Here is a 25,980-nt window from a genome sequence, read left to right on the forward strand (position 1 = left end):
GAATTGTCTATACTAATTGGATCCCCTCTTTATACAAAAAATACGCTATCGTTAGCAAAAACAAGGAATTTGTTAGTCTATGTTAGGATTGTAATAAATAAACATATGTGAAATTTGAATCCCTTTCAGCATCTTTAATGTTAGCTGAAGACCTGTATAGTTTTCTAAACGCACCACTCAGACAATAGATTTGTGTGTTTGCTTAGCCAGCATTATTTTAATGATTACCACTTGTAAATGGGCATATAATAAACAATAAAATAATAAATAATGATAAGTAGAGGCACTTCTAATGTTTCACAGATTAGCTAACTCTACGTGACCAAGGGAATGATTTGATACTTTAGGTACGTGCATGAGTATTTCTAGCTGATTAGAAAATAATGGAGACCTTGGCTCAAGCTGAGACACCTTGAGACATCTTAAATTGAATAAATAGAAAAGGAGGTTCTTCGATGGAGAGAAGGTCTAGAAGATGGAGGCGACAAAAAAATTGAGTTGAGAGGAAACTCTAGTAAAGTAGTGTTCAATTTTCTCTTCGTGTAGTATCTTCTTATATAATAAGAACTCAAAAGATTACGTGACGTGATTTGATCCAAGCCAGAGAAGAGTGCAGCGTCATAACCTCTGTGTAGATCCAAACCACAATTTCAATTGGAAAATAAATTAACATAAAGCCTGACTTCCCTTTGGGGAATCCACCCACTTGACACAGTTCCTCCAATGGAGGAAGCTTTTATATCTACATCAAGAGGATTTAAAAACTCTCAGTCTGCTCGTAATATGCTTTAGTCTCTTTCAGTAGCTGAACACTAGCAACATGAGTATCGAATCCGCTTCTGCCACCACCATAAGTAGCATGACCACGTCGTCGACCACGCACGTAACCCCCAAACCCAAGACTACCACTAGAATAAATGTGACCACATTGCAAAGGTTGAGATGGATACTCAATACTTTCTATTACCAGCTAATGGCTACTCTTACCCTAGTGATGTTTTGGTGCTTTTTTGATAACTCTGCTACTACTCAGCCAATTTTTACCACTCATTTGGTGTTGAGCACTATTGCGGTAAGTTTTTGGAGAAAAAGTTCGTGGATGTGGTCACCCAAGAGTGATTTTGAAGGGAATTACGTATTGTTCGCTGATTATTGCATATAACTTATAGTGCAATTTCTACTTGTTCATTCGCTGTTTAGGGAAAAAACGACTTCGTCATCTGTGTCTGTTGGAAATATTTTTGCGAGAAGAAATACATATGAAATTACTTTTTGAATTTATTTTTATCCAGTTTGCGTCCTTGCGGTCCAGACGGTCCATTAATTTGCTGGATCTGGAAGTCTTTATTTTCCCTGCAATGTTCCTGCACTTTAACGATATTTCGGCGACCTTTTTCTGCCTTTTCTTACGAAAAAGCATACTTCCAGCACGAAAGAAATAACAAAAATACAAATTTAAGTAAATAAACTGACACTTCAGTTCTTATTATTCAAATTTCAAAATTTATTTTTTTAAAATTGCTAAAACTAATGCACACTTTCATCAAAAACTTCTTATTTTACTCAACATAAAACCTCTTTTTAATGCAACTTAGAACTAAAAAATGGTACCGGTACCTGCGGCAAGATACGACATCTAAATGCACACATACAGACGGTGCAGAAAGTATTCGTACAGCAGATAATATTTTATAAATCGATAAATTTCGGAGATTTTAATGTTAATTTACTTTGCCAAATTGATCATACACATTGTTTCACATTATTATATTACGATTCCAAGAAAAAAGAACATAAACAAGAATATCTCTAAGAGAATTACACCAAGAACAAAAAAACGACAGAAATAGACTCGCATAAAGTATTCGTACATAACATGCAGTTGCATCTTCACCGTGACTTACCACATACACATTTTAAATTTAGTAAAATCGAAAAAGTTGGATATTAAAGGTAATAAAATAATTTTTTTTTACAATGGTACATAACATTTTGATAGCTTCTTAGGATCATGGGACGTAAAAGTAATGAAACATCGGAAGAAGTGCGACAGCTGATTGTTAAATTACATAATGAATGCAAATCTTTAGCGGAAATTGGTAGAATAGTAAATAGGCCAAGATCTAGTATACAAACGATTATACACAAATCTTGTGAGCGCAAAACTTTCAAGAATAAACCTCGTGTTGGACGTCCAAAAAAATTAACTGAACATCTAAGACGCATTATTGCAAGGAAAGTTAAAGAGAATCCTCGATTAAGTGCGGAAAAAATTGCTACGGAACTAAAGACATACAACAATACACTTATTTCTGCTAGTACTGTGAGGAATTGTTTGAAAAAACAAGGCTATCAAGGCAGAGTTGCTCGTAAAAAATATTTTATTAATGAGATCAATAGAAAGAAGCGATTAGAATTCGCTGGAAGACATCTTACCACCCCACTGTCTTACTGGAATCGAGTCATATTTACTGATGAAAGTAAATTTGAAGTTTTTGGCAACAAACGGCAATTTAAGGTATGGAGAAAAAAAGGAACTGCGTTTAATAAAGAAAATTTACAACCGACAGTGAAGTATGGTGGAGGATCTGTTTTGGTTTGGGGCTGTATGAGCGCTACAGGAGTAGGATCGCTTCATTTTATTGATGGTATTATGAACCAAATGGTATATATTCATATTTAAAAAACCCATCTTCTACAAAGTGCAACAAAAATGGGAATTAAGGATAATTATATCTTTAGCCAAGACAATGATCCTAAGCACACTGCTATAAATACCAGGCTCTGGATCCTTTATAACACCCAAAAATATTTGAAAATTCCTCCTCAGTCGCCAGATATTAATCCCATCAAACATCTTTGGAGTTACTTGGAAAAAAAAAATTAGAAACCACCAAATCCAATCAAGGGAGGGATTAAAAGTTGCACTTTTAGAAGAGTGAAACAAAATTCCTGAAAATTTTACAAGAAATTTAGTTAATTCTATGCCCAGAAGGTTAGAGGCAATTATAAAGTCAAGAGACTGTCCTACAAAATACTAAAACTGTTATTAGAGTCGTATTTGTTACTTTAAATTTTGTTTCTGACATCTGTACGAATACTTATTGCACCTGAATTCGTGATTATTTTGTAGTTTCTTATATTTATTTAAATAATAAAATTATTAAACTTATTTTTTCTTTTAAAAATATTTGTGAATAATACAAATAAACCCCTATATGTTTCTTTTTGTCTTGTAAAGATGTCCTTTATAGCATAAAATCGATCGTTTTTACAATTTTGCGCACTGTACGAATACTTTCTGCACCGACTGTAGTTGCTACATCTCTGGCGAAACTTAATTAAAAAAAATCCTTGAATATGCTCAAGTAAAGAAACTCTATACTACTTGGTTTCGAGATACGGGGCGTTAATACCTGAGAAATAATGAAGGTATTTACATGGGATGGCCTTTGGTGAATTAAGCGATGGATAAATCTAATAATAGACCCACGGGAAATAAGTATCAATATCAGTTCACAGTAATTTGAAGTAAAATTTGAGCGAAAAAAATTATAAACATTTTTGAATATAATTCCAAGAATGTGTCGCTTTGCATTAATTGTATATTTACTCAACAAGTGTAGAAATCGTACTTTACCCCACCCTGATTGCCATTGCCTGAACGATGTCATCACCCAGCCATCGTTCGAGTTCGAACAGTCGAATGAGTTTCAAAATTCATATTATGTGAAAATTCTACGACTTAACAATATTGATCAAAGTCACGTATGTGATATACTCGAATGAGCCTACAGATAATATCAAACGTTGAGGCAATTACAGTGAGAAATGTTCTCTCATTTTTCGCCATATTCTCCATTTGGTTATCACGTCCCTGATGTTTCCGAAATAACGTTCAAACTTCCAAAAATCGAATTTTGTAGAGAATTCGTGATATTCAACATATCCAGAAACACCATAGGCGTAGTCCTATTTTTTTAAGTTGCATATATTCTGGGTAGTTATGTCTTCGCCGAATATTTCCTTTAATTTCCTTATTTCACTTTCTTTCCTCTCTCCCTGTTCTTTGAGATTATAGGTATCTTTAAAAACTGAAATTATATCCATCAGCATTTGTTCTTTAATTTTTGATTCTCTTTTAAATTACAGTATATCCCCTTAATGGCAGTTTCCATCATACTCTTCTCCGAAGACAACGTTACCACCCTCTACATACCCCGAACCAACCGGAATTGGATCCACGGAGTCCTGCTCATTATCAGTGCTGTATTGGTAACTATCGGGATAGCAGTGGAAATCTCCGAAAAAAGTAAAGTGAACAGGCGTCATTTTACCAGCAAGCACGCAATTTATGGTATTAATTCTTGAATTTCTCTAAATTTCATCTGAAAGACAATTCTTGTATTAGGTCTGTCTTCCTGGGTCCTGATCTTCGTCTCCCTCCTCCTTGGAGTAATCGTGGCCAACACTAGGACATTTTCCATGTTTGTTCGACCAATATTAGCCAAATTTATTCACAATTTATTGGGGTTAGCAGCTTTCGCATTGGGCCTCGCTTCCATATATGTGGAGTTGGGATTCTTCAAGATGTATCATATGTCAGATCACCTACTGGTAGGAGTAAAGACGCTGTTCATCTTACTCAGTGTGTGGAGTGGTCTGACTGCTTTGTACTCTTTAGCACACCAATTCTTAAGCCTATTTAGATAGGTTTGCATATTATGTATTAGGGTTCAAACTAAAACGTTTCCATGGAAACTGATAAATGTTTTCAATTTTTAGTTTAGTCATGTACACTCGTTTTCATTTCGATTTCAATCTCGTTTTGCCTAAACCTTGAAATCAACGGGAATATGTTAGAATTGTCAAAGATAAATTCAATTGTCTTTTTTGGAAATTGACTACCTATAATATTACAGTTGTTTGTTGTTTTTCATAACATTTTATGATTTTGACAGCAGTATCCAATGAATGCTTTGACAGCAGTCAACAGTCTGTGTATTTTGTCAAAATCTGAATTCAATTTAATTCGCTGTCAAAGTTGAAAGTTCCAAAGCCAATTTGAAAACGAAATGAAAATCGGCACGCAAATGTCATTACTGGAATCGTTTTCAGAACGATTTCAACTTGGGTGAAAACGTGGTAACTATTCAGTCAGTTATGCCAAAGTGGATTCGACTTAAAAATCAAAAGATCTGTTATTGTTATAGATTTGAAACATCTCTATAAGTATCAATATAACTTAAGTCTTTGTTTAATTACTGGAAAATGTGTTGTTATTTGGTGGTGAAACTTCACGAAACAGTTAAAACTGATTTCACTGCGTACAGAGGAATATAATGTATATATATTTTAGCAAGTGTGATAGTCTCCTTCTCGAGGGACAATGTGCCCACTCTGTATGTATAGAAGACGAAAATCGAAGTCATCCATGGTTCTTTGCTTTGCTTGAACTGCTCTTTCGTAATCATCGGCATCTCGACAGAAATTCACATAACATTTTAAAAGCACTGATCCACGTTATCACTAAAAGCTGTTTTTCAATTCTTTTTAAACGTCTTAAAGAAAATAGGAGTATGAAATTAAAAAAATATAACTCAACAAATACGTGAGAAATATGCAAAACATGAGAAAAAATGTGAAATTTTGCCACCCTATATATCGAAATTAATACGTTTTTCACCGTGTGTCTATAAGGTTTTTTAAAATTATTTTGCAGAGTACTATCGCCCACGAAATATCTCCGTGATGATATATTACACCCTGTATAATTCCCTAGTGTCACCAAAGGTATAAGACAACTATATTGATTAAACCCGTAGAGAATTTAATCTTCAAATTTTTCCAAGATACTTTACTTTTGGGGTAAATTTGATTCTCAAGTGTAGATATATGGAATCAAAAGACTCTAACTTCTACTACAAAAGATCTAATTTACACAACAATGCATTATTTATGATTAACTATTATTTCTTAGAAAAAAATATCACATATCGCGGGCAAAACTCTGCATCATTAAATTTCACAAAAGTAACCCCATCAGGCCTAATAGCGGTGTCAGAATCTTCAGGAGGCAGCTGCAAATCATTATTTCCAATTCCCTTCTTCTTAATTAACACATCACTAAGGATCAGGATTTTAAATTCAGGCTCCTTTTCACAGAAATTGAAGGCAAATTTGGGTCTTGGAGTGAAATTTACCCCTTTTCCGACCTTATGCCCCCTCTCAGCCCCATTAAATCTCCAATCAAAGTTGTAGGTGCAGATGCTATGCACATACTTTAATTTGGTGCCATGGAAGAGCTGAATAGGTTCTATTCCTGAATATTTGAAGTGTCTTGTAAGAGAGAAGGAAATTTCTAGATATGGATTATGAACTTCTTTGATGTGTAACACAGAAAGGCTTGGGGGGAACAGGGATTTTATTTCCAAGAATTTTTGGGAGTTCAAGGAAATTTCCTCATAGTGCACAACTTTATTGGTGAATAACATTTTTTGGCAATTACTCATGAGGAGAAGAGCAGGATTTTTGAAGATTTTATTAGCATTAGATTTTCTTGGGGCATTACCTGCTCTTTCAATAGCCCTCAAAAATGGATTTACATACTCAGAAATAGAATTAGTAATAACTTCTTGTACTTCATTAGGTGCAGCAGGATGTTTCTTTTTCTTAGGTTTTCTACGCTTTTTCTTAATAACATTAACTGTGGTATCTGAGATGTGGAGGTCTTCCAAGAGATACATGCAGGGACATAATTTGGGCTGAAAAGGGGTTGCATCAGCAGATAAGGCACTAAGTGGGTTCATTGTGGATCAGTCTTTTGTGAATGCTTAATCTTTGGAGCGTTCTCTGGAAAAAGGAAAACTTCCTACAGAAAGGTAGGTAGCATTGAGTAAAAGGTCATTATGCTTAATCAAGATTCTGAGACTGTAATGAACCAATAATGATTTTTTTTTTTTTGAAATAAACACATTTATGATGATATTCACTACGCGATACCCACGATACTGAATATATAATGCGAATTGTATAATAAACGATAATAAACTATATAAACTGAAGCGTTGTTTTTGGATTTAAATCGGTTGGTCGTATGAGTAAATAACTGATAAAAATAAAATTTAAACTTATGGTGCCCTTAGCCTGAACTTAAGAAGTCACTCATTGCGTATATTTAAATCAATAAACTTCACTTACTTTAAAGTCTTCTTGCGAACACCCCTGTTTCTTTACACTACTTTTAGCACTACCTATTTTTGATCTTGAATGTTCAAGACATTGACGGCTTTTCTTTAATGTTTTTCACAGTTTAAATAACAAAATTAAAGTTTCATCAAATAAAATATTAAACTAATGGTGGTTTGTGAAGGGCGAGATTTTTTGATACCATAGATATAAAAAATAAATGAAAATCCCAAATTAAATGATAAAATTAATTCTAGATATCCCAAAATACATCCTAAAATAAAAGAAAACCCAATGCATCAGCCAAACAGCTGATTTGAATAGCATGATAAAAGGAACAATTCATGACAAGCGTATCACTTCCCATCTTTTTTGTAGCGGGCTAAATAGGCAGGAATCTGACAAGGACAACACTAGGCAATATTTAGTGTACTGTTGCTGTGTAAATGAAAACGAATGTGATGAAATGACACTATCGCAGGAGGCAATCGCTATTTTTTCATATATTTTCAAGATTTCTTGTACGGGGGTTAAATGAAATCAATGAAAAAAAATCTAGGATTTCACACGAAAAAACCTATAATACAATTAATAACAAATACAAAACACAAGTTTTCCACACCATATTAAATTCTTCATCTTCATGAACAAATTCGAGGTATTGTGACTGCGTCTATCCAATCGTTTAATTTCTTCTGGACAAATACTGGGTCATGCTAAAAGCATATTTTTTAACTTTCACTCAAACTTAAGGCAATCATACGTGCTTGCAAAATGTGGATTCCCTTCATTGAAGACACAATCAATTCCTTAATCCCATCCCCAGAAATATCAATATATTTCAAAGATAAAACTGGAGCTACGATATGTTTGATTTCCTCTAAGTACCATTTCTTGTCATTTTCGTCACATTTATACAAAATGATTTCCTAAAATTCCAAATAATAAAGACAACAGATACAAAAATCGAATTAATACAACGCCAGAACTAGTCCCCAGCAAAATCTCTTTTCGTCCATCGAAATCTATGTCTGCCACAACACAGCTATTAAACACAGTGCAACTATCATATCTAGGTAAAGTTACATAGTCACTAAGACCATATTTTAGAACATCCCTGTAAATAAGAAACATCAAGACTGATTCTCTATACACAATAAAATTCACCTAAAATGCACCGAGGGTAATATTGAATTGACCACCACTAAATTTACTATTTGCCGTGCATCTTTCTTATCCAAAAACAGGCTAGAGGGAAGTTTATTAAGCAATTTTTCAGGTCGCTGAGTTCTGTTTTCAAAATAAATGTAAACTTGGGCAATATAATTGTTGAATCTGGTGGAAAAGTTGTAGATTATTTTCTTCATTTTGGTGTGTATTTTTAATAGTTTTACATAGCCACATTCACAGCCAAAAGCAGTTAAACGCCTGCAAATTATAGTCATTTAGGCACTACATTATTAACAACTATATATATTGTTACTCTTCATAATTATTCATGTGGCATATATCAATCCACACTACAGGACTGGGAGTTTTAGTAAACTCTGGGAACATTTCTCTGTTGTCCACTTCTTTGTAGGTATGTTCAGTAGTATTTTCACGATAAATGTGGACTACATTATCACTTCCCGAGAGAATAAACACTATCTATAGGAAAACTTAGAACATGTTTTAGAAGCAAAAAAAAACTCACTTCTTTATTTGCAATTTCATTATCATTCCAACTGACCAATTCTGTATGCATTAGTTTATAGGGAATATAATTGAGTTCCACAGTTAAACAATTTTGGGCAATATTTTCTATGTTAAAATCCTCATGTTCCTCCAGTTGGGAGTAGATATTTAAGAAGGTTTCAAGGGTGTCTGAATCATTACTATTCTAGGGTTTTATTGGATAGTTATGTGTGCTTATTTTGTTGATTAAATATACCTTGATAATAGTAATTCCTATTACCACTTCATTGGTAATTGCAGATTTATTAAAGGCGTCCACTGAAATTATTTCTGCTCCACCTAAAGCAGAGAAATTTAAGATGACTTTCAATGTTGTGGAAGATGTAATTTTTGAAGATTAAGGGTAGCAAATCAATATGGTATTATATAGTTTCACCTTCATCACTGGGTATTATATTATATGAAATTTGAGCTGTATCAACTATTGTTAGAGCTTACAAAACAACCTTAAAGGCTTAAGAACATTTAAAGCATAACAATGACTGACATTTACTCACTTGGAATATAAGTAAAGGATATCTCTTTGGAGGTTGGAACTAACCCTTGGGAGGCCTCTAAATACTCAAAATCATAAATTTCTCGTTTCAGGGAGGCTGCTAAAATTAGCATTTTGTCGCTGGCCAGTTTCAGCTCTGTTAATGTGTAAATGTTGCCCTGGGACGGAATATGAAAATAATGGGCATCTTTAAACTGGTTCATGTTTATTATCTCGATTATGATATTAATATTTACTTCAAAAAATTATTTGTTTACATTTAAAAAAAAGTGAGGTTACATGCAGGTACTCATTAGCGTAAACGTGTGGGTATTCATATTCGCGCGGAGAACGTCGTTCAATTCTATTGGTTGGAAGAATTATTTTGAACCAATAAGAACGCCAGAAATTAGTTAAGTCCTTAATACCATATTTCGCAGTACCTTAATATTGTCATTTTTGCGAACGGTACTTATTGCAGATAAACTTGGGTATAAACTACTATAAGAGTTAAAGATGTTTGATCAAATTTTCATTTAACACATCTCTCAAAGATTAAAAAACATTAATAAAATCGAAATGAAAATCCAGACAGAATAAATAAAACTTTATTTACAATTACAGCTATAAATTACATTATTTACAAAAATGCTACAATTTTAAATTGTTTGTCCCATTACGTATGTATCCCATAAATGCTCGTATAAAAACCTGCTTATTGTAATACAATAGTATAGTAACGAGATACAAATTTGTTACTCTTTCGGCACAAACCTGTATTTTCTTTGACACCACAAACACTGACGTAAAACCTCTCTGAAAATCTTCGTAAACTGTTCCTGAAAAGTAACACTTAATACTTAGTAGACTGCCCGTCTTAAAACCAAAATATCAATATATTATACACACAATATACATATCTATTCCCAAATTTTCATTCAAAATCTCCTTTGGTTTAATACTACTTATAAACCTATAAAAAATTAAATAATTTACATACAAACCACACATGTCATGTTCCTTCTTTTCTATAAGTTTGGCAAAAGAAATCGACCCCACACTTTCAAGGCAAAATGCCCTATCACACCCTGTTGTTAACTCCAACTCAACTCATACCCCTTCCAGTTGACACTAGGTGCCAAATGTACTGTCCTTCCTTTGTAGTGGAATGTTATGATGCCTTTATACGCCATTCTTGGAACTCCACCCTAAAAGAATATCCATTCGTAAACTTTGAATATACTTGAATTATTATAATTCACTCTGAAATCGTCCATAAGGCCCAGTTTCTTGGTGATTATCTTATACTCGTTCAACTTCCTGTAGGTGATCCGAACAGGTCCATTGAAGCTGATATTATTGTTACGCAAATCCTCATAATTCACCACAGGACATTTATACACAGCGCCCACGAAATCTTTGTCATAATTCTCTTTCAATAAATACGTGAGGTTCATCTTGGAAAACGGCACCGACTCCTCATTGAGTTTGATGTATTTCAAGTGTTTCTCAAAATACATGCCGTTAGAGACACCGATTTTTCCAAAAGTTTTTGTTCTCGATATTTCCGGTCTTATACAGGACCGCTCTTTCCGCTGCGCTGGTTCCCTGATCCAATCGTCCCAATAACTGAAAATGTTCTTGCAATTTCTACGACAAAAACAGCTCTGGAGACAGCTTACGATCTAGGCCACTTGGAATAGAGCTCTAGCCACAGATTTCTGGTCATCATCCACCCCAATCCAGGAAAGAAGTCGGTTCTATACAACAAATCTGGTCTTTCGGCATTAACTAAGCCTTCTTTTCCATTATCATTCCAAGCAGACACGCACCATAACGTAGGATCTTTCTGCAGCAAAGGATAAGTACCTAAGAAGTATTCATAGAAATCTGGGGCTATTTCTAAGTCATCTGCAAAAACAGTATATTCAGGAAAGGGAAAAATTCAATTGGAAATAATAACTTGCCTTCCACTACAATTACAGTACTGAAATTAAAGTTAAAAAACATTTGGTTTAAAGCCCAACCATAATGGCGGGCTATTTTGAAGTACCCCTTGAATTTCTTCTCTTTTGGAGGTACCTGAATATCTGATTGATCTGGTTGTTGAATTAGGGTCAATTGGGAGCCATAGCTGCGGATTTTGTTGGCTGTTTCATCATGATCACAATCCTTCAATATAATTATTAAAATATTAAAAAAAGATTAAATTTATTTTAAAAGTAAACACATTCATTCAGGTTTTCATAATACATTAATCTATTTTAGGATTGAAAAATAAGCCATTTGAATTTCTTGTGACAACAATTATTTTAGCAATTACATGAAGACTGATTCAAGGGAGTATTCAGAAATGAATTGCCATTGTAATTTTGAGCAAAACATTTCCTATTATATTGTTTTTTTTCAATGCCGTGTAAAGTATATATATAGTATAAGGACAATCTCTAGTCTGACAAGTACATTGGCTCAAAAACAGGTTAAAATAAACATTGGTTTTGCCATTAACACTGTTATTATTGTGATTGTAGTTTATGAGTAATGAGGTGTGCTTCCTGGTAATATTTGCCTGTACAACAAAACTAATAATTGATAATGGATACACTTCCTAAATACCTTCACATTATTTTACCTATTTAACATTATCAAATCCTAATTTAATCACAATGAATTCTTATTGAAGATAAAAGCAAACAAATTTTAGATAATACTACAGGATTTTCCAACCTACTTACCTGAGTAACAATAATTGGAAATTTCTCGGAATCAGGCCTGTACTGTAGTAATTTATCCAAACACCTACCAACACTCACTCTGTTGCAAGCAAAAACCAATATTGGCAACTTTCCCTCAGGTGAATCTATCCCTGGAGCCTTAGGGTTAACCATAAGCTCACCATTGGAGACTTCATCTTCCCCTTGTTCTTTCACGAGAAGTTCTTGACTAACTTGCTTCTTTTTATCCAAAAACTCTCGAGTCTGTTTTATAATTTCATTGTTGGATTTGAACTGGTGCTGTATGCCCTCTTCTAGTTGAACAATTTGCGAGTAAAGATTTTTCCGGTTCTGCTCTCCAAAGTTGTTCGAAAACACCAGGAAAAGGACAGTGAGCCAGACAGTAGCAACACAAACGAAAGCAAACACTGTCCGCTTTACCCTCATGTTACCAAATATGTGGGAGATTTGGTAGATTAAGAGCCTTGAAAGAGAGTTAATTGTGAAATAGTTGGGAACTAGTGAAGTTGAACAAAAAATTGAATGGGATTTGTGCAAGATTGCTTACCTTTGCAACCATGTTAGTTCCTCTTGACTGTGCAGTTATGCAAGGAAATCGTATTGGTCATTCAGACTAAATACTGGGAACTAATATTAATACCCACATATTTTAAATTGAATTTTTTTCCTTAATAATTCTTAAAAAAATTGAGAGACTAACTTTGAAATGACCACATCAGAACAGGGGATTAATGGGTAAATTCAGAAAATCAAGCGCTTTAGATAGCAATGACACGTTTAAATGGTAAAAAGTATTAAATACCGCACTTGCTTACAATTATGACAGAGATTTGAACATACCCAATGAATGACGTAAGATTGGATATTTGAAACTCTTTTTAGTAAAATCCTTAGTGTTGTCATGCTATCCTTTCCTAACTACATGTATCAGAGTGTAACACTAAGCTAATCTGGTTATGTTTAATATTAAAAAACTTCATAGTATTTAGTGATTTTGAGGTTATGTTTATACTTTAGTTTTTGTTGGGACTGGCAAATTTCAAGATTAATAATTTTTATAAAAGAAAATAGTAAATTTTTCAATTAAAAAATGCAGCAAAGGGAAGAAAAACAGCTGGAATCCGCTCTTGAATCTATAATCCAAAGGGTAAATGACCTAAAACAATCTCTGGCAGCAATGCTGTTCAAATTGGACACTGAGTATGAGACTTTAAATTGGCCTAAGTTCTTAGATAATTATGCCCTAATTTCTGGACAGGTAAGTTCTCATAAATCAGAAAACAAGGATTTAAAAAATAAAATTTTAGCTAATCTCTTTGTCAAAAGTGTTAAGCCATGACAAATGCCCTAACCTGCGTAACCTCACAGTTCTCCCTTTAATGCTCTCCCCTGAAAGGGATGAGCAACTCATACAATCCACTGAAGGCAGAGTCCCCACGTTCTCTCATGACCTAGTTCCTGATTATCTGCGCACAAAATTGGAACCCTTAGCCGAGCAAAAGATGCTCCAATTGGAACACAAAGCCCAAAATTTGCAATTTGAAAATGCACAGAAACAAATTGCAACTTACCAAAAAGTGGTTTCTCACGTCTGGGATATTGTGATTAAGGCCCGAGAAGAATGGGAAGTTGAGGCATCTTCTAGAGGCAGTACTCAACAAAACTCAAGCGTTGCAGATACTCATTTATTGGTAGCTGCAGTAGGGATGGGGAAAGGATTGAAAATGGGGGCAAACCCTAATGGACAACCAAATCCCACTTCAGGAGGGATGATGGTGGCTCCACAAGGTAGACCAGGTGGGCCCCCAGGACAGTCAACTTTGCCAGCTGGTTCACAGGGAATGGGCATGAATAAAGCTCCATCTGCTATTAAGACGAACATTAAAAGTGCCAATCAAATGCACCCTTATGGACGTTAGAAATAAGTCTTAATTTATTTATTGTTTAAACTGTGCAATTGTGAATGTTTGTGTATAATATTTTTTTTATTTTGAAGTTTTTATTTTTTTTTTACGGACCCTTCAGGCAGTTTTCTCCTAAGGATATCCTGATCTGATTTAAACGTCCCGCCATAATCCTAGTGAAACCTGGGAAATTTTCAATTACACTCGGCACTAATTAATTACTTCCTTTTCACCGTGTGTCCTTTTTTAATCTATCACTATAAAAGAGACAGATACATTGCGCCGTGCCGGAGTATTAAAAGGCAAAGCGCAAGCTCCTATAGAAAATATCAATCAAATCGCGTGGGCAGCCATTTTGATTTCGATATTAATGGTGCAAATTTTGGAGGTTTTTTTCAGGTAAATTGTGGATTAAAACCATGTAGCCGTGGTAATAGACCTGCAGATTCCACAAAATTTTTCTGGTAAGTTACTTTATTTTATTAGCAACTCAATTTACCCTGTAACAATTGCCAAAATTCGCTAAAAACATGGTCTAACTTGACCTACCGCTCAATTTGTTTGTAAACACTTTTTTCAGGGAATTTATGACTTTTCTCTGCTCAACCGCGTTTCAAATCCTGATTTTCTATTCCCAAATCAGAGCTAAAGGTTTGTGTTTTCAAGTTTCAGGCTCCGTTTTTCGTTGCCTTAAAATTTTCTGCCTCAAATTCCAATCCTAGCCTCTTCCCTCAGCTCCTATTTCAGTATTCATTAGGTGTATTATTGCCATCAATGGGCTGGAGAATTAGAAAAAAATAAAAACCACCTGCGCCGAGTTTATATGCATTTTCACTGTCCCCGAATCAATAATTTATAGTTACAGAATTCTGATGCATTTTTATTAAAGAGGGAAATGTTTGCGGGTTGGTTAGGGCTCCATCGAAGGCTGTTCTGGAGCCTGTTTTCTAATGCTCACGGTTGTTGTGTGTTTTGTTTCAATCCCAATTTCGTCTTTTAAAAGTGTTTTCTCATTATTTACGAGAATGATGAGGTTTATATGGGGAGATTGGAAAGATTACTTATAAGTATAGGTTGAGATAACCAGTTTGAAAATTTAAGTGTAATTGAAATTGTCTGAAGGTAGCTACAGAGACTTGAATCAAGTATATAAAAAAGCTTCAATGGCCTTGTCACAATCAGCCTCATGTTTACGGGGCAAGTTACATTTTGAGTGTGTTTAAATGTGAAGTTTCCAAATGATATAGTATTTTTACTCTGGATGAAGAAGTGAAGTTTCATCTGAATACAGGAAGATCCAGAAACTAACACCTGAGCTATTCCTGAAGCGACAGGGATTAGCAAATCATTAATTAATAGACATTTCTGGAAAGAGAAGCTGTTTCCATATCACTTTATGTTTGGTATAAATTGCTGACAATTTATAGAATTTATTAGTCTAATAACATCATGACCCTTTGTTCTTAAGTAAAATATTCATTACCAACTAGGCAAGATTTACAAGAATAGGTGTAGTATCTCATTGGAGAGCAGCTATTTTTAGAATACAAAAATTCTCATTTAATGGGAGAACATCGTCCAATAAGAATTTTCTGAATTTCTGAGATTTTTTGAAGATATGATTTTGGAACCAGTTCAACTTTTGGCAAAACTAAATGGCGAATGATGCTTGAGCTTCTTGAGAAACTATTTGCCTTTAGTTTTATTAAACGGAATATCTTCTAGTATTAAAACAATGTCTTTAGATTATGTAAGATGGGGTTTCAGTTAATTACCTTATATGTATATTTAAGTTTTTAAATATGAATTCTCTACATATATGCATATATGGATTGGTTGGGGTACTGGAAGTCTCTGATTACCACGCAGTTACGATTTAAATTCATTAGATTTATTTTTTTGAACAATTCGCAATAGATATTTTTATTTGTGTATTGGTGTTATTTATGAATAATTCTAAAAATTGAATAAAATAATAAAATATAATGTGTATTATTTAACTTTGGATACCTTCATTTTTGGGTAATGTGACATATTTCGTGACTTTAAAACAAATCTACACAGACGAGTGATGCTGTAACAAAATGTCCTATTCATGACGTACCATCCTCTCATACAGGGTGTTTCCTAAGTGTACGACGCGTCTTTAAGAGGACATTTCTTTAAGATGATATCAAAATTTACCTAATTTCATAACTAAAAAAAATCCGATGTGATGCGTACTTTTTGTGCGAGACTCGAGAAGCGTCATGGAGTATTTCTTTTATTTTTTTTCTCTGAAACTTTAATTATGGCAATAAATCTTGTGATTTGTTGTTGGAATATCCGATTATAGAATAATGAAATTAGATTTTGGGGCTCTGGTATTACAAAATGTCTGGTTTTAACGGGTGCCAAATACTTCTAGTATTTTGAATTAATATAAGTGTCTTTGATGTTAAGCTATTATGCGTTCTTAACAGATGGGTGCATCATTATGTGGCTACGTAGCGAGAACAGAAGGAAACGAAGGGCCATCAGCCTAAAATTCAAGAAGGCCACCCGAAAACCATGGGCGACGAAAGCTCGCACTACGTCAATTCTGAGGGCGACCGGAAACGATACGGTTGAGAAACCTGTGGATGAAATTAAGGAGGTAAGTCATATGAATAAAAAGTAATTCAAGAAAATTACTGAATCACTAAACAGGTGACTGATGATGAGTGCAAGGAAAACTACCAAGCTCAAGTTGTGCCTGAGATCTACGATCAACCAGTCGATAGTAAAATCGTTTCGAACTTAACTAGTATTGTAACGGTAGCTAATAATGACAGTATGTCCTCTAATGAGAAGTATTATGATTTCTATGCCGCCACAACTTCTTGTGTCCCCGTAGTTGATAACGGACTTCCCAAGGAGGTTGAATATAGGTAATTTTTTCCAACAAAAAAATAATAATATAATTAATTTTTTTTTTATAGTTCAATACAGTTGGACTCCAACACAAACATAGTTTCCTGCCCTGAAAACTTTTCAGTTGAGGAGTACACTGATAGAATGCAGTTTAACATTACAGAAAAAAAGAGCTGCGAATATCAGAAATACGGAATTTTCACTGAAAAGATGTGCGAATCCATGTACTACGACTATTCCTCGTTGAGGACTGAATATCCAGAGCTGCAAATCGATATTGCAGATTTCAGTAATGTCACCACTCAGGATTTTACTAATCTCTTGCACGAGGAAATGGCAAAGGATGTTAATGCGGGTTAGTGTTTACCGACACTAAGGAAATATTATTTCTATTAAATTCTCTTTAGGGTTAGTTTATGATTTTGCCTATAACTACAACCTCCAAGAGGAGGCTAATATGATAGCTAGCGTAGCTCCTCAGGAGCATCAAAGACTTGATACGCAGCCCGAGCACGTGGAAGTTGTCGAGGATACCTGGGAAACCTTCGATCCATATTTATTTATCAAGCATCTGCCCCCTTTGACCTTCGAAATGAGATCTAAATGCCCTGCTTTGCCCTTAAAGACGCGCTCAAGCCCGGAGTTCAGTCTGGTAGGTTGGTTTAATAATGAAAATTGGTTCCATTGGATAATTTTATGTCTCATAAAAGGTACTAGACTTGGACGAAACCTTAGTACACTGCAGTCTTCAGGAACTGAGTGATGCCAGTTTTAACTTTCCAGTACTATTCCAAGAGTGCTCTTACACAGTTTATGTGCGCACGAGGCCATACTTTCGGGAATTCATGGAGAAAGTTTCACAGATTTTTGAGGTGATTTTGTTTACCGCCTCTAAGAGGGTGTATGCGGATAAGTTGTTGAATTTACTGGATCCGGAGCGGAAGTGGATTAAATACAGGCTTTTCCGCGAGCATTGCGTTTGCGTTAACGGGAATTACATCAAGGATTTGACCATTTTGGGGAGGGATTTATCCAAGACTATTATCATTGATAATTCGCCACAGGCATTCGGATATCATGTAAGTTTCAGATTAATTTTATACCGTCGATGAGTATTTAGGAGATTTTTTAGTTGAACAACGGAATTCCGATTGAGAGTTGGTTTATGGATCGCACCGATTCGGAACTTATGAAATTAGTGCCCTTTTTGGAGGATTTGGTACAAATGGTGAGTTGAGGGTTTTGTTAATAATTTTGCTATTTTTAGTTGGGTTTTGTGCGTTTTTATATCTAATTTATGAAAAAGTCGTGAAAAGTTTAAACAGAAACATATCCTTTCAGAAAGAAGATGTTCGTCCACACATCCGGAACAAATTCAAACTCTTCAGCTTTCTTCCGCCGGACTAGAGAGGTAACTCCATATACATACAGACAATCCACATATTTCCAGTTATCTGTAATCTTAGAAAAAAAATACTCGTCACGCTGTCTTGCTAAAGTACTGACTAACCAAAACCCTGCAAATTTTCAACGTACTATACTCAAGAAATCTTAATCTATCCCTGACAATATTTTAAAGCTAAAGTGACTATATCCTAGACAGTGGTAAGGTAAGTTACAACTAGATTTCGTGTGCAATACTTTGAGAACGTTTTGTGATGTTTAAGCAGCAGTGAGTTACCGTCATTTAATTCAAGAGAACTTCCTGGCAAAATAGCAATCAAAATTAATTTATATATTTTTACTACTCCCTCTAAAAGTGGAAGTACATAGGAAAATTCTTTTTTGTACATAAATATTAATTAGATAGTTATATTGTTGGTCAGTATTTTAAAGTTTTTTTTATGAATTTGAGGAGCGAGTTTAAGGAGTGAGTTGGATTTTACGCCCCTGGTTTCAAATAAACAAAATTTTGTTTTTAAAGTAATTTATTGACGAAACAGTGATCTCTTATTAATATAATCTCCCAGGGGCGCAGGAAAGCCCTAACTTAAAACTGTACATAGGGAACAAAAGAAGTTACTTAAAACACTAGAGAGCAGTTTTCTTGCCATCACGTCCAAGAACACACGATTGCCAATCTACCAGGTAAAATAGGTTGATAATCGCTTCTGGGCTGTGTTAGAGTTACTACGGTAGAGTAGCGGCAATATAATGAGCACAAGATTTTTGTTACTAATAATAACGATAATAATTAGAACATGCATTATATCTTCATGTTACACGTGTTTTATATTTTATAATTATTATTATTACGTCGAATAGCTGGTATTTGAATGCAAATAATGGTTATAGTTAAGTTAGATGAGAAGTTTGGTCGTTTCTGTATGTTTTCAAGTATGAGGTGGACTGTGGAGAAGTGAGCATACAATTTTCAAAATTTATAATAGAATTTTCGGTAGATTTTGCTTTGATGCGGTGAAGCTTCATAGTTCTGTACTCAATGGTTCCTCAGATATTCCTTCTTCCTGAAAAGAAGAAGGAAAAAACGAAAATATGAAATCAATTGAGAACCTAAGCAAGTTATGTAAAGTTTTGACTGATTAGATACAACTAATTATCGTGGTAATTACTTGACGATCTTTTTGCAGACACGGCCAAATTTTCAACTTGAATAGTTATTTATTATTTACCAGGTATTAAGCATTGTGATTTCGAATCATATTTATTTATTTCATGTTTTCATATTTTAACCAGGACTCGTTTTAAGCTAAATCTATTCATTTCCTGGCAGGAAGTCTTATCGTGATGTTTACGTTTTGCTCTATTTTTTAATTTGAATAAAAATGACAATTTAATTTCAATTTCCCACTTTATTTTTCAACTCTTATTTTGTGATTAAATAAAATCGACCACTTACTTCCCCATTACTTATACTGATTTTAGATTCATTGTCGTTTTGATTTTGTAATATGACTTCTTTGATGCAATAATTTTAGGTTCAATCTTCTAAAAAATATACCAGGTGTGAAACGAGAAATACAATATTTTTGTTACTTTGTATAGTATATTAGATTAATTTAGAGAATGTCTTTAGTTCTAGTTTAAACGTTAATAATTGTTAATTTTTGTTTTTTCTGTTAATTATTCTTTCCATGATAGTTTCTAAATATATGAAAAGTATTACTCCATAAGTGTTTTTTTATCAACTTACAACTGTATGTTTTTCAAACTACGTAGGGACCTGACCAACAGCTATTTGATAGGGGGTAATGTAAACTGAATGTCAGTTCTTAAGTAGACAGCGACCTATTCGGTCTCAGAGTGGCCATAAACGTTCGACAAACATCGATTTTAGTTTTCGCGTGGGTACATTCCCAATTTTATTCTAATTCAACTTGTAACGCTTGAAAACTGGGAAGTAAATGTTTACCGAAATTCGTACGGCTGCAAGTGATATGTCAAGGTCAATTTAATGGGAACTAGCAGCGACACATCCCAATGACCCAGCAGGTTTCGAAAATGATTTCTTTCATTCATCAACAACCAACACAAATATCCTCGGTCTGTAATTTTAAAATGTCTTTCGCGCGCCAACGTTTTTACTGTTTTTAAATATAATTTTTTGCAAATTTGCTTTGTTGCCTAGTTCTTACTTGTTGAAAAACTCGTTTTCCTGTGCGTATATAATTTCATCGGTTTTTCAGTTACAGAGACTCCTGGAGTCGGTGGCGCATGTAGAATTAATTAGGCCCCTGGGCATAAACCACCAAACACAGAGGTACTTTTCAATAAATTTATTTAGACAAAGTTGAATGTAACATATACGTATATCGGTGATGATTCAAAACATTTATAATATAAAAACCATAGGTGAAGGTTTGGTATTAGCAATTTTGCATGGGTGAACTAATAAATGAAATATGACTGCCAGAGTTGTAGGTACGAAAAGAAACCTAACAATTATTGTCCATACATTAACGGGAATATACGAGACATCGACTACGTTTGATTTGTTCAGCTATGGTAATGATAGGCTTTAAAAAAACGTATGTAGAAGAGTGGGTTACCAGCGACAATTTACATTATTTACATCGGCTATTAGTACAATAAAAACGTCTTAAAAATCTGAATGAGGTACATGTAAAAACTTTATATAATTATTGTTTGTTAATTATAGCAATTTATTACGTATTCTATTATACATTTATAAAATAGTTTTCCGTCGATTTTTACATATTAGTATGCTAATTACAAAACGGGGTCTTCCTGTGAAAAAAAGGCTAAATGCATTCTATAATAAATTTCGTGTTTGAGTACGTATGTAGATAAAGAGAATTCTAAATAATACGTGAAAGAACGTTCCTTTATGAAATAAATGGACGGTAAAATTATGCACTTTCTTACAATTTGACGAAACCAAACCTGTGTTGACTAGGGGATTTCCAAACACATTTTTTTTAAATAAAAGAATCCTTAACAAAGTAACTTTTTGAACAAAACCATAAACGTTTGTACTTTAAAAAATTATATTTTGAAATCCCTTGATTGACCTTTCTGGCGATATTTCAAGTCCTCTCAACATGATCACCTATCCGCACATATTTACAAGAGAATATTATCACACAACAAAACTTAAATCTAAACAATCAGAGCGCAACAAACCCCAGAAAACATTTTCTGTCATAAAATTTTTACTTTGTAAGCGTCGTAAAATATATCATTATTAGGCAGTATATCGTAACAATTTTGATTAAAAACCATCGTTTGATCGTATCATAAAAATATGTATTTTTATGGCATTTTTAGGGTTTATAATTGAAAACTTTCACAGCTATAAAAGTTCGTATTTACAGGCGAATTCTCTTGGTAGTGGAAATTCGGATTTTTTTAATGAGAACGCTGTTTTTAATTCACATTAATGCGCACTTGAGAAACTTCTTCTGGAGGGCAGACAATTAATTTTTCACGTGATTAAACATCTTCCCTTCATTAGTTCCAGTGCCATTGACAAAAGTTATATTTTATACGTATAATTAAATATCTAATTACATGGAGAAATTCCCGCAAAAACAACCAATATATAAATCTACTTAACTTTAACAAATAATGTACATTTAATTAACTTACAAGTATACCAGTTCTTCTTCGGACGAATAATTATTATAATTATTTAATAATTAAGTAGGTCAAAATCGAGTCGCCGTCACTGGACGCGGCAACGTCGACGTCACCGACGACGTTCGCGAGCCGCCCATGTCCTTAAGAGATGGCAACGCCTAAAGAATATAAAAATAATGTGCTAAAATTAAAGTTTCATGTATGCTAAGAGTCGCTATTTTGAAAACATTAGTCATGCTCTGGCGCCGCATGTATTGTCGAATTTTGAAAATTTCAAACAAATTCCTTCAAACATAAAAGAACACTTTCCAGCTTCGGAGGCTCTAAAAAGAGTTCCGTCGCTACAAATAAAAATGAAAGAAATTTTACGGCATTAGACTTCCCGGAAACCCGCCTCCAGTTTGCACCCACTCTCCTAATCATCCAAACCCTTCAAACGTACCCCTACCCGTTATCTTTGGAGTCAAAAGCAAATTCATCTCTCACCTAATTCGACCAATACCCATCTAACCCGTTTACGGAATGCAACTTACATTTCCAGGCCCCAACAGCGGCGTTTCGGAACTGATCGACCCATCTTGCAGCATCTGATCATCCCTTATGGGCCTCGTCATGTAGGCCGGCAAATGGGGATGGTGCAGAGTCTGGAATCCTCCCGGATGAGGCATCCCCATCCCCGGTGGGGGTATCCTCTTCATGTCTAATTGCGCGTACACTATAGGTTCTTGCCTCCGCACCATGTTTAGGGCTATCGAGGGTGGATGGGGGTTGTAGACCACGTGCGGCGCCATCTGTTGGGTGGAGATAGAGAGTTCGGCATAGGTTAGTTCTGTGGATGTTTGGGTCTGAAAGTTTGGGTTAGTCGGCAACTGCGGGGGTTAGTAAAATGGTCGGTAGTATACTTACAGGTTTGCCATAGTTTATTCCATTGTTGGTTTGGTTGTTGGGGTTGTGTAGTCTGCTGTAGACTCGGACTGAAGGGGCGTTGTTGAGACGCTCGAAAGCTCGTTCTTCATCTTGGTACTCATCATCTGCATTGTTTTGAGGGATGATATCCGGATTTTTTTCTTCCAGACTGTCAACACTGTCGTTCATATCTTTGTTTAAGGGTTCGATGCTAGCTTTGTCGCTGTTGTTTCCTGCAACACACCTACGACCAGAAGAAGAGAGACCTCCGTCATCATAGTCCTTGTCATCCCTATCTCCACCCCCTCGTAGCCGTATAACCACCACTATGATGATCGCCACCAAGATGAGGGCTGCTACCACCCCAATTAAAGCTCCCAGTAAAGGGGTGATTTGCAGGAGCACAGGGGTTGCGGCTGAAAGTTGATGAGGTTTAAGAACTCTGAAATCGTGAGGAGCTAATGTTTCTAGTACGACTGCAAGACTATAAATTTACCCTATATGTATTTAGGCACAGGATGGTCCAAAAAATTTCAAGAAATGCGGTTTCGGTTAAATACTGGTGAAATAAATTACATAACGATAACCCACACCCAGAGCAGCCAGATCTAAGGACATTAAAAGTTCTATATTTCAACGTGTTAGATCAATGCCAAAGCACCATCACCTGTTGATCCCTTTTTCTTACCCTTGTTATTGATCATTCTAAATGCAGGGGCATAAATAATGGAGGCTTCACTGGTTAAAGAATTCTCCCCTATGGTTCTAACGAACAACAATAAATCGTTATGTCCTGGAGGGAGATCTGAAAAACTAATATCCTCTGGGTTCTGAGAGGTGGCAGTACCCACCAAGATCCTGGTATTAGCATCATAGATCTGCAGAAGATACACGTTGTCCGAATTGAAACGTTGCTCAAAGTTCACCTGACATCTCAACCGGATTAAGTACGACTGTTGGTTGATTATCGTACAGTTTTCTGGAGGAGTCGGTTTTTGTGCTACAAACAAGAAAGTCAGGAGAATTTCACCTAATTCTGACCACCACTAAAATGACAAAAACACATCTCTCAAACATACACTGAGAATTTACGTTGAAAAAATGATGTTCTCGTCTAATTTCTGAGAGTCAAGGAATGATAGAAAGAAATCTGTAGCCAAGCGGCAACCACCAAATCGCTGCGAACTATTGCAGGTTGAAATTTTAAACCAACAGATCTAGACCACCATCGGCTTTGATGTGCATCGAAACTCCAATGTGATTTTCGGGACCACCTTGAATTCGTGATCAACTGTCTCTTGAACCAACCCAAAGATGTGGTCGACTACGCAGCTGAGTACTTCATCAACATGCAGAAAAATGAACATACTTCACTGGTACGCGGTTTGGTAGGTAGTAGTGAGCCGCAGGAAGCCAGAATGGGGTGAGAATTTTCAGGAAATTGCCTGTTGTTGTTGAAGAAGTCCAAATCATGAAGAGGACTTACAGTGATGAGAACATCGTAGAGAAAATGAAAAAAGGTGACCAGGTCAATGCTCCCATCGCAACTTATCAAGTTATTCTTTACGGTTAGGAATAAATAAAAATTGAGTTTACCAGTGTGCTTTTCTGCCCCCTTGAGGGTATAAGCAGCGAGATGCGTCACGGGACTGCGCCCCTTTTTGTTCACCCCAAAGAGGGCGATGTCGAATTCCATTCCGCTCTCCAGTCCAGTTACAGTGAACGTTGGCACCTTGGAGGTGGAGTTTCCTACCATTTTTTTGTACTGGGTTTCATATACTTCGACCACGAAGGTTTGAGGGAGGCCTCCGTCGAATCCTTCTGAACACTCTATGTAGATTGAGTCGGAGGTTTGGTTGGAGATTGAGCAGTTGGAGAGAGAGTCTGGCTTGCCTAAGAAGGAGGTAAATTAACTAGAGAATTAATTTACCCTCTGACGGTTAGATTAAGAAGTTTGAGTTCGGACTGAGTGAAGATTTTACTGTTCCCATTTCAATTCGTTCCCATACTCAATCTTCTGAGTTCGGCTTTCAATAAGGTACCTGCAGGGGTAATATAGAACACACAAGGTTCTTTCTGCAACCCAATTTCGTTCCTGCCCCAACAGAGTAGGGTACCATAGTCCTGTTCAGTGACGGGCACAAATTTCGCAACACTCCTCGTATTCTCAGTGTAGATGTGTTCGGAAGAAATCTCGTAGGCATCAGCTGAATTATTGAACTTCCAAGTGAACTCCACATCAGGGGGGTTGGCTTCGACCTCGCAGGGAATCCGTACGGTTTCCTGCTTCGCGGCTCCGAATATTTTGTGTTGTCCTGGCCTGCACACTGGAATATCTGTATATTGGAAATCGAATTTAGTATCGTCAAGGTGGTGAGTGGATTCAGGGGAATTTCAAATCACAAGAAGCACAGGGGGATTTCACACCTTTATATGTACTTCGTATGAAAACTGAGGACGTTATTAGCATTAAGGGACGTAGAGTGCATGACAGTGTAAACCTAAATGGGGGAGTGAGATGAATGAAAATGGTGGCAGGAATGGTCCGAGAAGTTTAAGACCTATTTCGATTTTATGCGTCATTTCAGCGGTAATACGACTATTTGCTAAGTCTAGCTGCCTACACTCGAAGATTTGGTTTGGACGCAGCGAAAAGACACGGCAGATGGCGCTGATGAAATATATTTCTGCAGGTCCAATAACATCTCCTGACATGAACCTAACTGACGAAATCTAAAAGGTTCAAAAGCTGGGGTGCTCGAATTGATTAAACTTAAAGTCGGAACGACGCACGATAGCCGTAAAGGGAGAAGACTCGTGATTTGATCTTAAAATAATATTTAGTTTTCGAGATATCCAAGGAGCACGTGGGCATTTTTTGATTGCGGATCATTGAAATTTACTGTTGGTTTTCAAAACAGGTGTTTGTGTGCCCTAAAAATAACTGCCACACGTGCATAGAGTTTGTCGGACTCCTTTCGGTCCTTCGGAACATCCTGTAGATTTTGCTATGCCGTTTTTCAAATTGCGTTGGGTATTCATGCCGGTTTGTGTATCAGCCGTTCATATTTCAACCAACATT

General features: G+C 35.5%; 6 protein-coding genes across 10 annotated transcripts in view; 3 read left to right on the forward strand and 3 right to left on the reverse strand.

Annotated features, from left to right (window-relative positions):
• The first annotated feature begins 280 nt into the window (after positions 1-280).
• On the forward strand, positions 281-5,264 carry LOC136341660 (transmembrane reductase CYB561D2-like). Of its 2 annotated transcripts, XM_066286864.1 has the most exons (4): positions 281-347; positions 803-1,072; positions 4,153-4,357; positions 4,412-5,264. In XM_066286864.1, the coding sequence occupies exons 2-4, from the start codon at positions 821-823 to the stop codon at positions 4,711-4,713; spliced, it is 759 nt and encodes a 252-aa protein (XP_066142961.1). In that variant the 5' UTR covers positions 281-347; positions 803-820; the 3' UTR covers positions 4,714-5,264. The 2 variants fall into 2 exon arrangements, with proteins under 2 accessions (XP_066142961.1, XP_066142960.1); XM_066286863.1 differs by lacking the exon at positions 281-347 and having other exon boundaries at positions 542-1,072.
• A 2,485-nt stretch (positions 5,265-7,749) lies between these two features.
• LOC136341658 (KICSTOR complex protein kaptin-like) lies at positions 7,750-9,711 on the reverse strand. Its single transcript, XM_066286861.1, has 8 exons — positions 9,423-9,711; positions 9,122-9,204; positions 8,885-9,070; positions 8,672-8,838; positions 8,356-8,616; positions 8,170-8,305; positions 7,956-8,117; positions 7,750-7,904 (listed from the first exon to the last, which is right to left on the reverse strand). The coding sequence occupies exons 1-8, from the start codon at positions 9,622-9,624 to the stop codon at positions 7,830-7,832; spliced, it is 1,272 nt and encodes a 423-aa protein (XP_066142958.1). The 5' UTR covers positions 9,625-9,711; the 3' UTR covers positions 7,750-7,829.
• A 283-nt stretch (positions 9,712-9,994) lies between these two features.
• On the reverse strand, positions 9,995-12,912 carry Mgat1 (alpha-1,3-mannosyl-glycoprotein 2-beta-N-acetylglucosaminyltransferase). Of its 2 annotated transcripts, XR_010732513.1 has the most exons (7): positions 12,683-12,912; positions 12,136-12,598; positions 11,368-11,572; positions 11,083-11,311; positions 10,663-11,029; positions 10,401-10,608; positions 9,995-10,239 (listed from the first exon to the last, which is right to left on the reverse strand). XR_010732513.1 is itself a non-coding variant. In XM_066286671.1 (6 exons), exons 2-6 carry the CDS (start codon positions 12,559-12,561, stop codon positions 10,495-10,497), a joined length of 1,341 nt encoding a protein of 446 aa, XP_066142768.1. In that variant the 5' UTR covers positions 12,562-12,598; positions 12,683-12,912; the 3' UTR covers positions 9,995-10,494. The 2 variants fall into 2 exon arrangements, 1 of the variants encoding a protein (XP_066142768.1); XM_066286671.1 differs by having other exon boundaries at positions 9,995-10,608.
• Positions 12,913-13,140: 228 nt separating this feature from the next.
• On the forward strand, positions 13,141-14,130 carry MED8 (mediator complex subunit 8). The gene is made up of 2 exons (XM_066286862.1): positions 13,141-13,393; positions 13,443-14,130. The coding sequence occupies exons 1-2, from the start codon at positions 13,226-13,228 to the stop codon at positions 14,052-14,054; spliced, it is 780 nt and encodes a 259-aa protein (XP_066142959.1). The 5' UTR covers positions 13,141-13,225; the 3' UTR covers positions 14,055-14,130.
• Positions 14,131-14,342: 212 nt separating this feature from the next.
• LOC136341656 (uncharacterized) lies at positions 14,343-18,342 on the forward strand. The gene is made up of 8 exons (XM_066286858.1): positions 14,343-14,503; positions 16,502-16,674; positions 16,728-16,948; positions 17,000-17,286; positions 17,339-17,583; positions 17,642-18,010; positions 18,064-18,159; positions 18,273-18,342. The coding sequence occupies exons 2-8, from the start codon at positions 16,516-16,518 to the stop codon at positions 18,336-18,338; spliced, it is 1,443 nt and encodes a 480-aa protein (XP_066142955.1). The 5' UTR covers positions 14,343-14,503; positions 16,502-16,515; the 3' UTR covers positions 18,339-18,342.
• Positions 18,343-21,931: 3,589 nt separating this feature from the next.
• The window catches only part of side-VIII (sidestep VIII), a 142,617-nt gene continuing 138,568 nt past the window's right edge, over positions 21,932-25,980 (reverse strand). Inside the window, exons 10-15 of one of the 3 annotated variants that reach the window (XM_066286856.1) lie at positions 24,941-25,234; positions 24,495-24,791; positions 23,587-23,898; positions 22,899-23,314; positions 22,526-22,783; positions 21,932-22,150 (exon numbers count right to left, since the gene is read on the reverse strand). In XM_066286856.1, coding sequence (XP_066142953.1) covers positions 22,061-22,150; positions 22,526-22,783; positions 22,899-23,314; positions 23,587-23,898; positions 24,495-24,791; positions 24,941-25,234 — 1,667 coding nt within the window. In that variant the 3' untranslated portion in view covers positions 21,932-22,060. Of the gene's footprint in view, positions 22,151-22,525; positions 22,838-22,898; positions 23,315-23,586; positions 23,899-24,494; positions 24,792-24,940; positions 25,235-25,980 lie in introns of all 3 variants that reach the window. The other 2 variants (XM_066286855.1, XM_066286857.1) reach the window with 2 other exon arrangements.

The sequence above is a fragment of the Euwallacea fornicatus genome, chromosome 10 (genome assembly GCF_040115645.1).
Source record: "Euwallacea fornicatus isolate EFF26 chromosome 10, ASM4011564v1, whole genome shotgun sequence".
NCBI lineage: Eukaryota > Metazoa > Arthropoda > Insecta > Coleoptera > Curculionidae > Euwallacea > Euwallacea fornicatus.

Bases quoted from the DNA above. Each gene is read 5' to 3' on its own strand.
- Mgat1 (XM_066286671.1), bottom strand. From the start codon at position 12,561: ATGAGGGTAAAGCGGACAGTGTTTGCTTTCGTTTGTGTTGCTACTGTC. The intron at 11,573-12,135 runs GTAAGTAGGTTG...ATTATATTGAAG, and splicing joins TTCCAATTATTGTTACTCAG to GATTGTGATCATGATGAAAC. The intron at 11,312-11,367 runs GCAAGTTATTAT...CTGTTTTTGCAG, and splicing joins TACTGTAATTGTAGTGGAAG to ATGACTTAGAAATAGCCCCA.
- LOC136341656 (XM_066286858.1), top strand. From the start codon at position 16,516: ATGTGGCTACGTAGCGAGAACAGAAGGAAACGAAGGGCCATCAGCCTA. The intron at 16,949-16,999 runs GTAATTTTTTCC...TTTTTTTTATAG, and splicing joins CCCAAGGAGGTTGAATATAG to TTCAATACAGTTGGACTCCA. The intron at 17,287-17,338 runs GTTAGTGTTTAC...AATTCTCTTTAG, and splicing joins GGCAAAGGATGTTAATGCGG to GGTTAGTTTATGATTTTGCC.
- MED8 (XM_066286862.1), top strand. From the start codon at position 13,226: ATGCAGCAAAGGGAAGAAAAACAGCTGGAATCCGCTCTTGAATCTATA. The intron at 13,394-13,442 runs GTAAGTTCTCAT...ATAAAATTTTAG, and splicing joins ATGCCCTAATTTCTGGACAG to CTAATCTCTTTGTCAAAAGT.
- LOC136341660 (XM_066286864.1), top strand. From the start codon at position 821: ATGAGTATCGAATCCGCTTCTGCCACCACCATAAGTAGCATGACCACG. The intron at 1,073-4,152 runs GTAAGTTTTTGG...TTTAAATTACAG, and splicing joins TGGTGTTGAGCACTATTGCG to TATATCCCCTTAATGGCAGT. The intron at 4,358-4,411 runs GTATTAATTCTT...TTCTTGTATTAG, and splicing joins CAGCAAGCACGCAATTTATG to GTCTGTCTTCCTGGGTCCTG.
- LOC136341658 (XM_066286861.1), bottom strand. From the start codon at position 9,624: ATGAACCAGTTTAAAGATGCCCATTATTTTCATATTCCGTCCCAGGGC. The intron at 9,071-9,121 runs GTATATTTAATC...ATAAAACCCTAG, and splicing joins TAGGAATTACTATTATCAAG to AATAGTAATGATTCAGACAC. The intron at 7,905-7,955 runs GCACGTATGATT...ATATGCTTTTAG, and splicing joins AGGGAATCCACATTTTGCAA to CATGACCCAGTATTTGTCCA.